This window comes from Antechinus flavipes, chromosome 3, assembly GCF_016432865.1.
Source record: "Antechinus flavipes isolate AdamAnt ecotype Samford, QLD, Australia chromosome 3, AdamAnt_v2, whole genome shotgun sequence".
Taxonomy (NCBI): Eukaryota; Metazoa; Chordata; class Mammalia; order Dasyuromorphia; family Dasyuridae; genus Antechinus; species Antechinus flavipes.
Genome location: NC_067400.1, coordinates 323135201 through 323149898, shown reverse-complemented (window position 1 = coordinate 323149898; position 14698 = coordinate 323135201). Strand labels below are relative to the sequence as shown.

General features: G+C 34.3%; 1 protein-coding gene across 2 annotated transcripts in view; it reads left to right on the top strand.

Annotated features, from left to right (window-relative positions):
• Positions 1-14698, top strand: part of DYNLT2B (dynein light chain Tctex-type 2B) — a 40514-nt gene that overhangs the window by 14710 nt on the left and 11106 nt on the right. For both annotated transcript variants that reach the window (XM_051985529.1, XM_051985528.1), the window contains exons 2-4: positions 9915-10048; positions 11759-11828; positions 13012-13075. In XM_051985529.1, the coding sequence (XP_051841489.1) occupies positions 9915-10048; positions 11759-11828; positions 13012-13075 (268 nt within the window). The remainder of the gene's footprint in view (positions 1-9914; positions 10049-11758; positions 11829-13011; positions 13076-14698) is intronic.

The following is a 14698-nucleotide window of genomic DNA, read 5'->3' as shown; positions in this document are numbered from 1 at the left end:
TTTTAAATGGGAGCCTGTGGAGAAGTCATTAGGAAGTGACTGTTGAATACCAATCTAGTATTTCTAATGGCTACTTCTGATGTTCAGTGGTTACCTCAAATTCAACATAATCAAGGGAGATAAATTAAAAAATTTTTTAGGTATATATATAAATACATTGACAAGATGAGAATTTTTCCAGAAAAAAAGCCTTTTAATAGTAGACTTTTGGCTATAAATAGGTTGAACTCTTCATTTTCCCTTTCTTTTACTCCAGAAATCATATATCATATCGTAAGTAACAATATAAACACAAACACAAATATTATAACAGCTTCAGAACCTGTTTTTTTTTCTTCCCATCCAGCCAAGTCCTGTAGCTTATTTTTAATGTCTGCTACTTATGTCTTTTCCATATCTACTACTGTCCCAGGCTATGCCCACATTATTTGGCCCCCATGGACTCAGAATGAATGTAAAGAGCAATTTTTTTCTGTTTTGGGCAGACCCTGAAGGTCTTCTCTTCCTGAAGTTGGATTTTTCTTTGCCTAGTTAAAAGAGGCCATTCTTTGCCTCATTTTTTTCTGACTTAGCCTGATCACTGAACCACTGAATGGGTGTTGCCTCAGTTAAACTGAAATCTGGGAAAGATCTTAAATTTAAAAAAAAAAAAAAGACTAAGGTCTCCCATAGTAACCAGGGTCATCTTGTCATTGGACCCAGGTATTTCTGGAAGAAAAAGTATGGCTAGTGACTTTTTTGCATAATCTACCCTCACTTAAGTCATGTCATGATGTCATGGTTCCCTTCCAGAATGAAGGACAAACAATGCAATAGCAACAACAACAGTAATAGTTTGGCCCCACCAACACTGCTCCTAGGGCATTTTCATAGGTAGACCCCTATACTTGGAATGCCTCTCGTCTTTTTTGCCTTTAGTGTTACTTATGGTCCTTCAAGACTGAATTCAGGTGCCACCTCCTCTGAGTAGCCTTCTATGATTTCTCTAGATAAAAGCATTCCCTCCCTCAAATTTACCCAGAGTTTTTTCTTTATATTTTTCATTTTCTCCCCATCTTTTTCTAATTTGTGTTATAGCTATTTGAGTCTTTTTCCTATTCACTCCAGAATGCAAGTTTCCTGGTAACTTCAGTACTGGATATGGTTGGCAGAGAGAGACTGGAGCCTCGATGGAATTGTTCCTTGGGGCAGAGAGGGAAAAGGCTCTGCTAGAGATCAGTTTAGCCTTGTGATCCCCACCCTTGTTGGAGGTCTTCCAGTCAGAAATCCAATTAATGTCAGATCCCTGAGTCCTACTCTCTGTGGAGGTAGTGGGAAACCCTAACTTGCTGTATCTAGCCAAGAAAGCCCAGTCATATCTCTGAGATTAAATTTCTCCTATATATCTGCCTATGGCCCACATCATCTTTGCTGAACCCCTTTGGGTCGATCCTCTATAGTACTCTGCCTTGTGATGTCTTTGCCACATCCCCCACTATGTCATCTTACTTCTTGTAGGGTATTGTCAGCTAAAGACGTGCACTAATCTCAGAGAGTATTTTCTTTCTCCTGACTAGGGAACTTGATTTTCTCTAATTATGATATGGTTTGAGAATCAAAATGATGTAGTTGGTGTGGATACCAGATGATGGTGTATAGGATAATATCATCCACAAAAACAAATAATCCTCTCTCTGGATGTAATGGCTCTCTTCATCACAAGACCACTGGAACTGGCCTAAATCATTTCATTGTTGAAGAAAGCCACGTCCATCAGAATTGATCTTTGTATAATACTGTTGCTATGTACAGTGATCTCTTGCTTCTGCTCAATAAGTGATAAACTCTTAAGAGAATCCAAAGCCATCATTACCTTTAAAAGAAGTACTTAAATGCTAATTAAGAGATGGAAACACCAGAGAGGAATAATCTAAGACTACCAAACACCTGCAGTTTTTTGCTGTAGCTCCATTTGTTATTATGAAGTATCAAGTCATAATTAAAATATAGTTTAAAGCTATGTTCCCAGAAGAACATCTTCACTCAGTTAATTCCACAAATTGGTAGGCACCAAAAGTTGCAATATGGTCATGTGAAGAATCTACCATGGCCATTCTCTCTGGCAAAAGGTAGATTTCTTTAGGAAAGAGGTTATAGACAAAATGAAGGGTTACCATAGACACCGGGAATGGTAAATATGAGATAGAGAGGGAGAGCATATGAAAGACAAGTTCCTCAGTGGAACTCACAATTATTCAATAGAAAGGGATCACCACTTTCCAGGATCAGATGGATTCATAAGTGAATTTTATCATACATTTAAAAAACAATTCCAGTACTATGTAAATTATTTGGGGAAATAGGTAAAGATGGAGTACTGCCAAATTCTTCCTATGACACAATAAACCTAAAACTACGAAGAGCCAAAACAAAGACAATTGTAGACCAATCTCCCTAATGAATATTGATGCAAGTTTTAAATAGAATATTAGCAAAGAGATTATAGCGTCTTATCAGCAGAATAATACACTAGGACCAAATGGGATTTATATCAGGGCTGGTTCAATATCAGGAAAACTATTACCATAATCAACCATATCAACAATAAAACCAATGGAAATTATATGATAATAAATGCAGAAAAAACTTTTGATAAAATAAAGCACCCATTCATATTAGAAACTTTAGAAAGCATAGGAATAAAAGGAACTTTCCTTAAAATAATAAGCAATATCTAAAACCAACAGCAAAAGAAAAGCTGGATGCATTCTCAGTGAGATTGGGGTAAATAAGTATGCCCATCATCACCAACATTATTCAGCATTGTATTAGAAATGTTGGCTTTAACAATAAGAACATTTTAAAATAAATTAAAGAAATTAGAATAGGCCATGAGGAAATAAAACTATCACTCTTTATAGATGATATGATGATATACTTAGAGAATCCTAGAAAATCATCCAAAAACCTACTGGAAACAGTGAACAGATTTAGCAAAGTTTCAGGATATAAAATTAACTCGCACAAATTGATAGCATTTCTATATATTACAAAGCCCATCAGCAAGAGATAAAAGAAAAATTCCGCTTAAAATTTCTGTAGACAAAGTAAAATACTTGGTGGTGGTGGTGGTGGGGTCTTCCTGCCAAACAAATGCAAGAACTATATGAACACAAAAACACTTTTTACACAAATAGTCAAATATAAACAACTGGGAAAATATCAATTGCTCATGTGTAGGCCAAGCTAATAAAATAAAAAGGATAATGCTGCCTGAGTTGGTCTGCTTGTTCAGTGCCATACCAATCAAATTGCCAAAAATAATTTTATAGAACTAGAAAAAAATAATAACAAAATTCATCTGGAAGAACAAAATGTCAAAAATATCAAGGGAATTAATGAAAAAAAAATAACAAGGATTGTGACTTAGTAGTATCAAACCTAAAAGTATATTATAAAGCAGCAGGCATCAAAACCATTTGCTCTTGACTAAGAAATAGAGTGGTGAATCAGTGAAATAGATTAGATACACATAATCAAGGCCTATAATGGTAATCTAGTATTTGAGAAACCCTCAAACTCCAGCTTCTGGAATAAGAACTCATTATTTGACAAAAATTTCTGGGAAAACTGGAAAATAATGTATCAGAAACTCAGCATAGACCTATATCTCACATCCCATACCAAAATAAGGTTAAAATGGAAACATGGTTTGGGTGTAAAGGATGATACTATAAACAAATTAGGAGAACAAGGGATAATTTACCTATCAGATCTTTGGAGAAGGGAAGAATTTATGACAAAAGAAGAACTATAGAATATAATGAAAAACAAAATAGATAACTTTGATTACATTAAATTAAAAAGTTTTTGAACAAATAAAACCAACAGAAACAAAATTAAAAGGGAAGTACAAAGCTGGGAAAAAATCTTTATAATCAGTGTTTCTGATAAAGGTCTCATTTCTAAAATATACAAAGAACTATGTCAAATTTATAAGAATACAAATCATTCCCCAACTGATAAATGGTCAAAGGATATGAACAGATAATTTTCAGATGACAAAAATTTTTTTTAATTTAAATTTTATTTTATTTAATAATAACTTTGTATTGACAGAATCCATGCCAGGGTAATTTTTTACAACATTATCCCTTGCACTCGCTTATGTTTCGATTTTTTTCCCCTCCCTTCCTCCCCCCCCCAAGATGGCAAGCAGTTCTATAAATGTTAAATATGTTGCAGTATATCCTAGATACAATACATATTTGCAGAACCGAACAGTTCTTCTGTTGCACAGGGAGAATTGGATTCAGAAGGTAAAAATAACTCGGGAAGAAAATCAAAAATGCAAATAGTTCATATTCGTTTTCCAGTGTTCCTTCTTTGGGGGTAGCTATTTCTGTCCATCATTTATCCATTGAAACTCAGTTAGGTCTCTTTGTCATAGAAATCCACTTCCATCAGAATACATCCTCATACAATATCGTTGTCGAAGTGTATAATGATCTCCTGGTTCTGCTCATCTCACTTAGCATCAGTCCATGTAGGTCTCTCCAAGCCTCTCTGTATTCATCCTGCTGGTCATTCCTTACAGAGCAATAATATTCCATAACATTCATATACCACAATTTACCCAGCCATTCTCCAATTGATGGGCATCCATTCATTTTCCAGTTTCTAGCCACTACAAACAGGGCTGCTACAAACATTTTGGCACATACAGGTCCCTTTCCCTTTTTTAGTATCTCTTTGGGGTATAAGCCCAATAGAAACACTGCTGGATCAAAGGGTATGCACAATTTGATAACTTTTTGGACATAATTCCAGATTGCTCTCCAGAATGGTTGGGTTCGTTCACAACTCCACCAACAATGCATCAGTGTCCCCGTTTTCCCGCATCCCCTCCAACATTCATCATTATTTTTTCCTGTCATCTTAGCCAATCTGACAGGTGTGTAGTGATATCTCAGAGTTGTCTTAATTTGCATTTCTCTGATTAATAGTGATTTTCATGTGAGTGGTAATAGTTTCAATTTCATCAGATGACAAAATTAAAGCTATCTATAGTCATATGAAAAATGCTCTCAATCACTATTGATTAGAGAAATGCAAATTAAAACAACTCTGAGGTACCACTTCATACCCCTCAGATTGGCTAAGATGACAGAAAAAGATAATAATAAATATTGGGAGATGTGAGAAAACTGGGACACTAATACATTGTTGGTGGAATTGTGAAATGGTCCAACCATTCTGGAGAGCAATCTGGAACTATGCCCAAAGGGCTATCAAACTGTGCATACCCTTTGACCCAGCAGTGTCATCACTGGGACTGTATCCCAAAGAGATTATTAAAAAAGGAAAAGGACCCACATGTGCAAAAATGTTTGTGAGTGGATGCCCAGAAGTTGGAGAATGGCTGTGATACAGGGAGGTAATGGAATATTATTGTTCTATAAAGACTAATGAACAATTTTATTTTAGAAAGGCCTGGAGAGATTTTCATGAACTGATTTCTGACCAAAACAAGCAGAACCAGGAATACATTGTGCAAAATAATAGCAAGAATGTGTGATGATCAACTATGAGAGGCTTGGCTCTTCTTAGTGGTTCAGTGATCCAAAGCAGTCCCAATAGACTTTGGACAGAAAATGCCATCTGCATCCAGAAAAAGAATTAAGGAGACTGAACATAGATCAATACATACTATGTTCACTTCTTTATTCTGTTTTTTTTTCTCTCTCTCCCATGGTTTTTCTCTTTTGCTCTTGATTTTGTTCTCCCAATATGATTCGTAAAGCAGTGTGTATTAAAAATAAATAAATTTACTATGGGGAAAAAAGAAAAGGAGCACTCCATGATATTGGGGTACATCCTTAGTAGGCTAAATCCTGAAAGGGACTTATTACTCTAAAATAATTAATTGTAAAGAGGAGAAGTGGAGTTGGGAAGCAGAATGGAGTTAGAAGAGATACCATATGGCATGGGAGAAGGGGAAAAGGAAAGACACTACAAGGCAGAGTACCATGAAGGACTGACGCAAAGGAAGGCAGCAGCTGTGGGATGGCCCATAAGTGGATTTTATAGGGAAAATTCAACCTTGGGGACGTGAATAGGATTGTTGATGGGACATGGCAAAGTGAGACTGCTGGAGACCTGTACAGAGCTGAAGGGGGATGAGGGGGAAGAGGGTTCTCAGAGATTTGACATAATTTGATTTCATACTGGATGACCTTCCCAGAGGGTCAAACCATAAAGCTAAATTGATCTCTATCAGAGTCTTCTTCCTGCCTGCCTCAGAGATCAACTCTTTAGTTTCTCTCTGTCCAAAATACCCATTCAGGGCCTCTAATTATTAAAAGTCCTTTCCTTGCTATGTGCTCTCCCAATTCTATTTCATATTTACCATTCCTGGTGTCTACTGTGTTTCTTCATTTTGTCTTTATTCTCTTCTCCTTAATAAACCTACCTTTCGCCAAAGAAAATGGCCTTTGTGATTTTTTTCACATGACTGAACCCCAATATTTGGTGCTCTCCTATAATCACATCATTTGGTACCTCAATCACATCACTGTGGGCAGAGATTGTCTTTGTAATTATTAGTAAGCAACACAGTGCCTTGAATATTGTAGTTTACTAAATTTAATAAATGAATGGATTTTTTTTATTCAGATAATGAAAATTCATCACAGGTAGCTTAGCAAAATTTCCTTTATGTCTTCCTTCTCTTAATGAGGACACAAAATTTGATGCATAGTGGTCATTATGTGCATGAAATTGAAAAACTTTGGAGCTATGATCTCATGTTCCAAAGAGCTGAGGGAGACTTAATGTTAATACTTTTTTTTACATATTTATTTTTTATTTTTATTTTATTTTATTTTTTAAAGGTTTTTGTTTTTAAAACATATATATAGATAATTTTCAACATTCAGCCTTGCAAAACCTTGTGTTCCAAATTTTTCCCTTTCCTTTCCCCATCCCCTTCCCTAGACAGCAAGTAATCCAATATATGTTAAACATGTGCAATTCCTCTATACATATTTTCACAATTATCATGCTGCACAAGAAAAATCAGATCAAAAAGGAAAAAAATGAGAAAGCAAGATGCAAGCAAACAACAACAAAAAGAGTGGAAATACTATGTTGTGATCCACACTCAGTTCTCACAGTTCTCTCTCTGGAGAGATGGCTCTCTCCATCACAAGACCATTGGAACTGGCCTGAGTCACCTCACTATTAAAAAGGGTCACATCCATCAGAACTGATTATTGCATAATCTTCTTGTTACTATATACAATGATCTCCTGATTCTGCTCATTTCACTCAGCATCAGTTCATGTAAGTTTCTCCAGGCCTCTCTGAAATCATTCTGCTGATTTCTTTCTTTTTTTCATAGGCTATCATTTAATAAAATCCCAATATTACATAGGCACTAGACAGCATGATGCCATAATTATGAATAGAATTGAGCTATTGTAATCTCTTGTGTTATAAGTTATGAGTTCCCATCTGATATCTAGAAGTTTTTACTTGTCAATTGAACCTAAATGATCTGGTAGTTTTACACACACACACACACACACACACACACACACACACACACACACACATAAATAATCTGATCATGTTTAAACAGTTTGTCTGTGTTAAGTTTCTTAAAATTGATCTTTCATGTTGGCTTTTTATATGTTAAACTTTCTGTTAAGTTTGGGTTTGGTTGAAAGAAAGTTCTGAAAATTCTGCTAGTTCATTCAGTGTTTATTTTTTCTCATTTAAAATTATAAATATTTTTGCTGGATATGCTATATTTGGCCACAGACCTAGTTCTTTTGATTGTTGGTAGATGTGATTCCAGGACCTGTAGTCTTTTATTATAGTTGCTGATAAGTCTTGTACAATTCTAATTCTAGTTCCAGACTATTTGAATTTTTTTTTCTTGTTTACTTGAAAATTTTCTCTTTGAACTGGGAATTTCAAAATTTGGCAATAATATGCCTGTGTGTTTTTTACACAGGATCTATTTGAGATAGTGATTAGTGTTGTTTTTTTTTTTTTTTTTTTTTTTTCTATTTCTACTTTCCCTCACATTCTATCACTCTAGGACAATTTTTCTTGGATCATTTCTTGCATTTTTGTGTCAAGATTCTCTTTTTTTGGTCACAATTTTCTGGCAGTCCAATTATTCTTATATTTTATGTTTTTGATCTGTTCTCCAGATCTGTTGTTTTTCTTATGTTTCATATTCTGTTCTATTTTCTCATTCTTTATAATCTATTTTGTTATTTCTTTTTCTCTCATAACTTTTATCTTAAAAGCAGGGGTCTTTGGGATTATCACACCCTAGATTACTAGTCATTGACTACTGTGTCTTGTGAACTTAAGCTGTTCCACTGAATGATACTACTTTTTAATAATAAGATTTTAGTTTTCAAAATATATGCAAAGATAGTTTTCAACATTCACCCTTTCAAAATCTTGTGTTCTCTATTTTTTCCCTTCCCTTCCTCTCTTCCCTAGACAGCAAGTAATCCAATATAGGTTAAACATGTATAATCCTTCCAAACATATTTCCACATTTATCATGCTGCACAGGAAAAATCAAATCAAAAAATAAGAGAAACAAAAAAACAAGCAACCAAACAACAACAATAATAAAGGCGAAAATACTATGTTGTGATTATATTCAGTCCCTGTAGTCTTCTTTCTGGATGCAGATGGTACTCTCTATCACAAATCTATTGGAATTTGCCTGAATCTCTCCATTGTTGAAAAGAGCCAATAATGATAATTTTTTAAAAGATGGTTTTGCAAAAAATCTTAACAAACATAGAAAAACAGCAACAAAATAAAACCAAGTAAAACCATATCTGTCTATCTACCTACCTACCTACTTATCCATCTAATCAGAACTGACGTGGTAAAATAGGCACTAAAAGCAGTAATATGAAATAGATTTAGGAGAGCAATAGATTGTAAAAGATATTATATAAAAATAGTATAAGAGAGATTCACTTATGGCATAAGAAAAGTATACATCAGGTATCAAACTTTACAAAGATTTGCTATTTATTTAATGTCAATAATTTTATAGGCTTAAGCAGATACAAAACAGAAAGCAGTCATGGTGAATGAGTAATTGACATTTTGGAATACATAACTTTTAATATTTCTGGGGAATGGAGGCAGAGTTTATGAAGTATGAGAGGAACCAGGGAGCAGTTTGGAAAGATAAAGATGTGATTTATGAGGAACTAGGTGGTATCCATCTATTTGATCAAGTCCTAGAATTATCTAAAGATATGCTAATCAAGATCTCAAAAGTTATAGTGACTGTCTTTTAAAGATGCTAACTAAACCATCCCAAAGGTTACTGTGGAAAGTCGAATGTGCCAATTTTTACTTCACTTCATTGAGACAACAGAGGCTGAATGAGAAATGTTTTGGTTTTATTTTATTCTAACAGAATTGTCTGGAAGACGGCAAGAACTATTTACATACATTATTTTTTTTAATATTTCCAATTTCCTTTCTGTTTTTAATAGGTAAAATTTTGTTTTTAACTTTTTTAATAAGACAGTGAAAAGCAGGTCTATAGTCCCTTCTTTGTACTTTGAGGCTGAATATACTTAACTAGATACTAGCACACAACTGGATATTAAGATCTTTCAAGCTTCAAATGTCATCAAATTTTGGAATAAGCAATTTTACTATTTCCTCATTTTCCTCCATTTGTAAAATAGGTATACTAAGTGGTATGTTCATTTAACTTAAATATGTTTTCAAAATTTTTATTTGACAAACACTGAGAAAGAGTGAAATATGTTAAAACTGTAAAGGATGGAATAAAGTTGAGAAGTAAAATGAAGTTGAGATGATAAAGTCCTGGATCAGATTTCAGTGCAAAGTAGTTGATTTTCTGTTTCATTTAGGTTCCGACCCTCTACGGTGAAAGAATGCATCCACACCATACTCAAGGAAGAATTGGCAACTGCTCAGTATGAGCCAAGTGAAATGCCTGCCCTCACAAAGTTTTTATCAGAGAGCATCAAAAATAAATTAAAAGGTAGTCACAATGATTTCTCAGAATATTTTATTTCCCTCTTATCCATTCTTTCATATCTTTGCTGTGGAATTTGATGGTTCATCTGGTACATGCATATTGGTATCTAGTTGCCCAAAATAATTTGGATGGCACTCTATAAGTAATAAACATCGATGGGGTTATCACTGAGCCAGCAATGTGTGAGAAAGAATAAGGATAAGGGGGAAAACATTACCACAGTAGGCAATTTGAATTATGTAAGTTTAATTCTGGGTCCCTTTGTGCCCAAGTCATGGATGCTTCCTATAGATCAAACCAACTACTTTTGGACATAACTGTCAGATAAGAAGCTTTTATCTCATTTGGAGGCATATGAAATGGAGGAGCCTTTTCTACTCCAGAATGCATACTCCATTGTAACAAAATCATTTCTTAAGATTATTTTCAAAGTAAAAAAGCTATAGTCTCACTAATAGCCACATTTCTTGTGCTGCTCTTTAAGGCCATCCATATTCTATGTTCTCTATATATTCCATATTCTACCTACCTCTCTGAATGATGGTTCAGTTTAAACTGTCTATTCATTAAGTTTTTTTGTCTTTTCTGGGGCATGCCATTGTTATATGTCATTCTTACCAACTGGGATTCTGTCCTACAACAAATCCTATTTATTTTTCAAGATCTTTTTCAAGCCCTTTGTTCTGCAAAAGCCTCTCTAAACCATTCTAGCCCTTACTGAAAACTAAAAACTCCTGCAGCACTTATTTTCTGTGTTATTCATTTTGTTTGCCTTAAGGCATCTCTTACTAGATTGAACTATTATTTAGTTATCATTTCATTTTTTGTTGTTTTATTTTCTTTCTCTACATATAAATTCCTCAAGGATAGAGACTATGTTATACTTTTCAGTACCTAGCATGATGCCTTGTTTGCCATAGGCATTAAATAAAATATTCATTACTTGATTCCAAAGTGAGTTATTTTGACTTTGTTTTATTTTAAATTTGTTAGCTATTACAAGTTCTTTATTTGATAACATTTGATAACTTGACCTTTTTGGGTAAATGTGTACCTGCCTAGCCTAGTCTATCTCTCTCTCAATTCCCTCTCTCCTCTACCCCGTTTCTCCTTTCCCTCTCACTTCCCTACTTGTCCCAAATTTGTATGATTGCTCTCTTTTGGATTATTTCTTGATACTGAAAGCCAGGGTATTTTTTTTTTTTTTTGCCTGTTCCATGTAATGTTCTTTATATAGAGAGTTTTTTATTATTATATGTTATCGTTTCCCAACACAGAACATGTTGCTTTGCTTAGTTTCTAGATTAAAAACTTGACAATTCATTTTTTTTTTTTTGAGTACAGCTGTTCATAAGCATAGAATAGGAAACAGTTCTAGCAAAATGTGACTTCTAGATTTATTTGGGTCACTTTATAGTTCCATTCCTTTCCCATTGATTTGCTTTTGTTGTCTTAACAGAACAAAACATAGTTTTACAGATTTGATTATCAAGATTCTGGTTGTTTTAGTTTTTGAGTTAATATAAATGGGACTTGCTATGAATATTTTATTTTTTTGTTTGACTAAGAAAAAAGTGTAATTGATAAGTATGGTCTCTATTCTGGTCTTCCTACTCTGCTGCTTATGGCAATTTTAGTGTGAATTTCTTTTCAGTAGATAATTTCACTCTATTTGCTTATCAACTCCATGTTCTTCCCTTTCTTCCTTTTTAGAAATGGGATTTGACCGATACAAAATGGTGGTACAAGTAGTGATTGGAGAACAAAGAGGTGAAGGAGTAAAGTAAGTCCTTGCCATCACTTCTGGTTTTTGGGCTTCCCCAAAGGATGCATTAGGTTTATCACCTCACAACAAGATTCTTTTTATGAGTATAAATCCAAGTAAAATAGTAATAATAAAAGGAAAAAAGAGAAAAGAATTGTGGTTCTAATTGGTGCTGTATTGTAACCACAGTTAAATGTGGATATTGTGGATGAACAGTGTATTGGAAATTTCAAGCTGGATGTACAGTTGGCATTTCAAATTCAACATATACAAGATGGAATCCATTCCTTTTACTATCCCCCAACTCTAACTTACCTATTTCTGTCCAAGATATCATTATCCTTTCAGTCATGTAGATTTACAGCATCAGAGTTTTCCTCAACTACTAACTCTTTCCTAATCCCCAAATACAGTACTATCAGTCTTACTGATTCTACTTTCCCAACATTTCTGTTTTTTTCCTTTTTTCTTTTATGGCAAATTTGCTTAACACATGATTGATTTGTTTCTAACATGAAAACTTGGATGTGACATACTTCACTTGTATTTTTACCTGAAAACTTAAATTTTATTGGTGTCGTGCAACACTTAAATTAAAGGGACTGGACCACATCAATTTCGATTTGATGTACTTTTAGTATTATGGAAGGGAATCAAAAAATGTTTATCTGCTACAAGTATAGCTTGCCTTAATTAGACACACATATAAATTCTTTTCTAGGCTCCTGGACTATGTATAACATGATATAGCTAATGATGTAGAAATCTGAAGGCTTTGTGGTTTAGTAAGAAGAGCAGTATGTTTAGGAGTTAGGAAGAATTTGATTATATTTCTGAGTCTTCCAGTGACCAGCTGTGTGACCTTGAGCAAGTGACTGACTTTTATGGGCCACATTTTTTTTCATATATAAAATAAGGAAGTGAAATAGATGTTGTCTTAGATCCTTTCCTGATATATATCTTTGATTTTTTCACTTTGATAATTTTTATGTCCTTTTCAGCTTTTAAAATTTTCTTATTCTATATCTAGTGTGACTAATTTAGTATTGAAACTTGGGTATTACTGAATTTAAAAACTTTTAACAAACATCTCAGCTGAAGTCGCATCTAAGAATATTTTAAAGAAAATTTGCCAAAGACCCATTGCTTATGACAGATACCTAGCACATTGATGTTTCCTAATTCTTTTTTGGCTGATTAGTATGGCTGCTCGATGTTTCTGGGATGCAGACACAGACAACTATACTCATGATGTTTTTATGAATGTAAGTATATTTGGAGATTTTTTTTTCCCTTTGGAGACATGAGCACATGGCTTTATTTATAGTATTCAGGAGGAGAGAGTGATCAGCAATGTCAAATGTAATAAAGCAATCAGGAGGCATAAGGATTGAGAAAAAGTCATCACATTTATAAGGGATAGATAATGTGTAACTCTGGAGAGAGCAGCTTTAATTAGTTGAGATCTGACGTTAGTTTGCAAGGGGATGAAGAGTGAGAAGAGAGAAAAAAGCAACAAATATAGAGAACTTTTTCTAGGACAGATTCTATGAAAAGGAGGAGATACAACTTGGGAGGATAGGAATAATAATATTTATGTTAATAAACATAAATTATAAATAGAAGAGATAAAAATCATGTTGGGAGAGAAAAATCAAAACAAAAGGAAAAAACCATGGGAGAGGGGAAACAAACATAAAATAGAAGTGAACATGGCTTGAATTGATTTATTTTATTTTATTTTTTATTTAAATTTTATTTTATTTAATAATAACTTTGTATTGACAGAATCCATGCCAGGGTAATTTTTTACAACATTATCCCTTGCACTCGCTTATGTTTCGTTTTTTCCCCTCTTTCCCTCCACCCCCCCCCCCCGCCCCAAGATGGCAAGCAGTCCTATATATGTTAAATATGTTGCAGTATATCCTAGATATAATACATATTTGCAGAACCGAACAGTTCTCCTGTTGCACAGGGAGAATTGGATTTAGAAGGTAAAAATAACTCGGGAAGAAAATCAAAAATGCAAATAGTTCACATTCGTTTCCCAGTGTTCCTTCTTTGGGTGTAGCTGTTTCTGTCCATCATTTATCCATTGAAACTCAGTTAGGTCTCTTTGTCATAGAAATCCACTTCCATCAGAATACATCCTCATACAATAACGTTGTCGAAGTGTATAATGATCTCCTGGTTCTGCTCATCTCATTTAGCATCAGTCCATGTAGGTCTCTCCAAGCCTCTCTGTATTCATCCTGCTGGTCATTCCTTACAGAGCAATAATATTCCATAACATTCATATACCACAATTTACCCAGCCATTCTCCAATTGATGGGCATCCATTCATTTTCCAGTTTCTAGCCACTACAAACAGGGCTGCTACAAACATTTTGGCACATACAGGTCCCTTTCCCTTTTTTAGTATCTCTTTGGGGTATAAGCCCAATAGAAACACTGTTGGATCAAAGGATATGCACAGTTTGATAACTTTTTGGGCATAATTCCAGATTGCTCTCCAGAATGGTTGGATTCGTTCACAACTCCACCAACAATGCATCAGTGTCCCCGTTTTCCCGCATCCCCTCCAACATTCATCATTATTTTTTCCTGTCATCTTAGCCAATCTGACAGGTGTGTAGTGATAGCTCAGAGTTGTCTTAATTTGCATTTCTCTGATCAATAGTGATTTGGAACACTCTTTCATGTGAGTGGTAATAGTTTCAATTTCATCATTTGAATTGATTTATATTTACTCTTTTTAATTCTTTTTCTGGTTGCAGTTGGCATTTTCTGTCCAAAGTCTATTGGGATTGTTTTGGATCACCAAAGCACTGAGAAGAACCAAGTCTTTCATAGTTGATCATTGCACATTCTTACTGTTACTGTG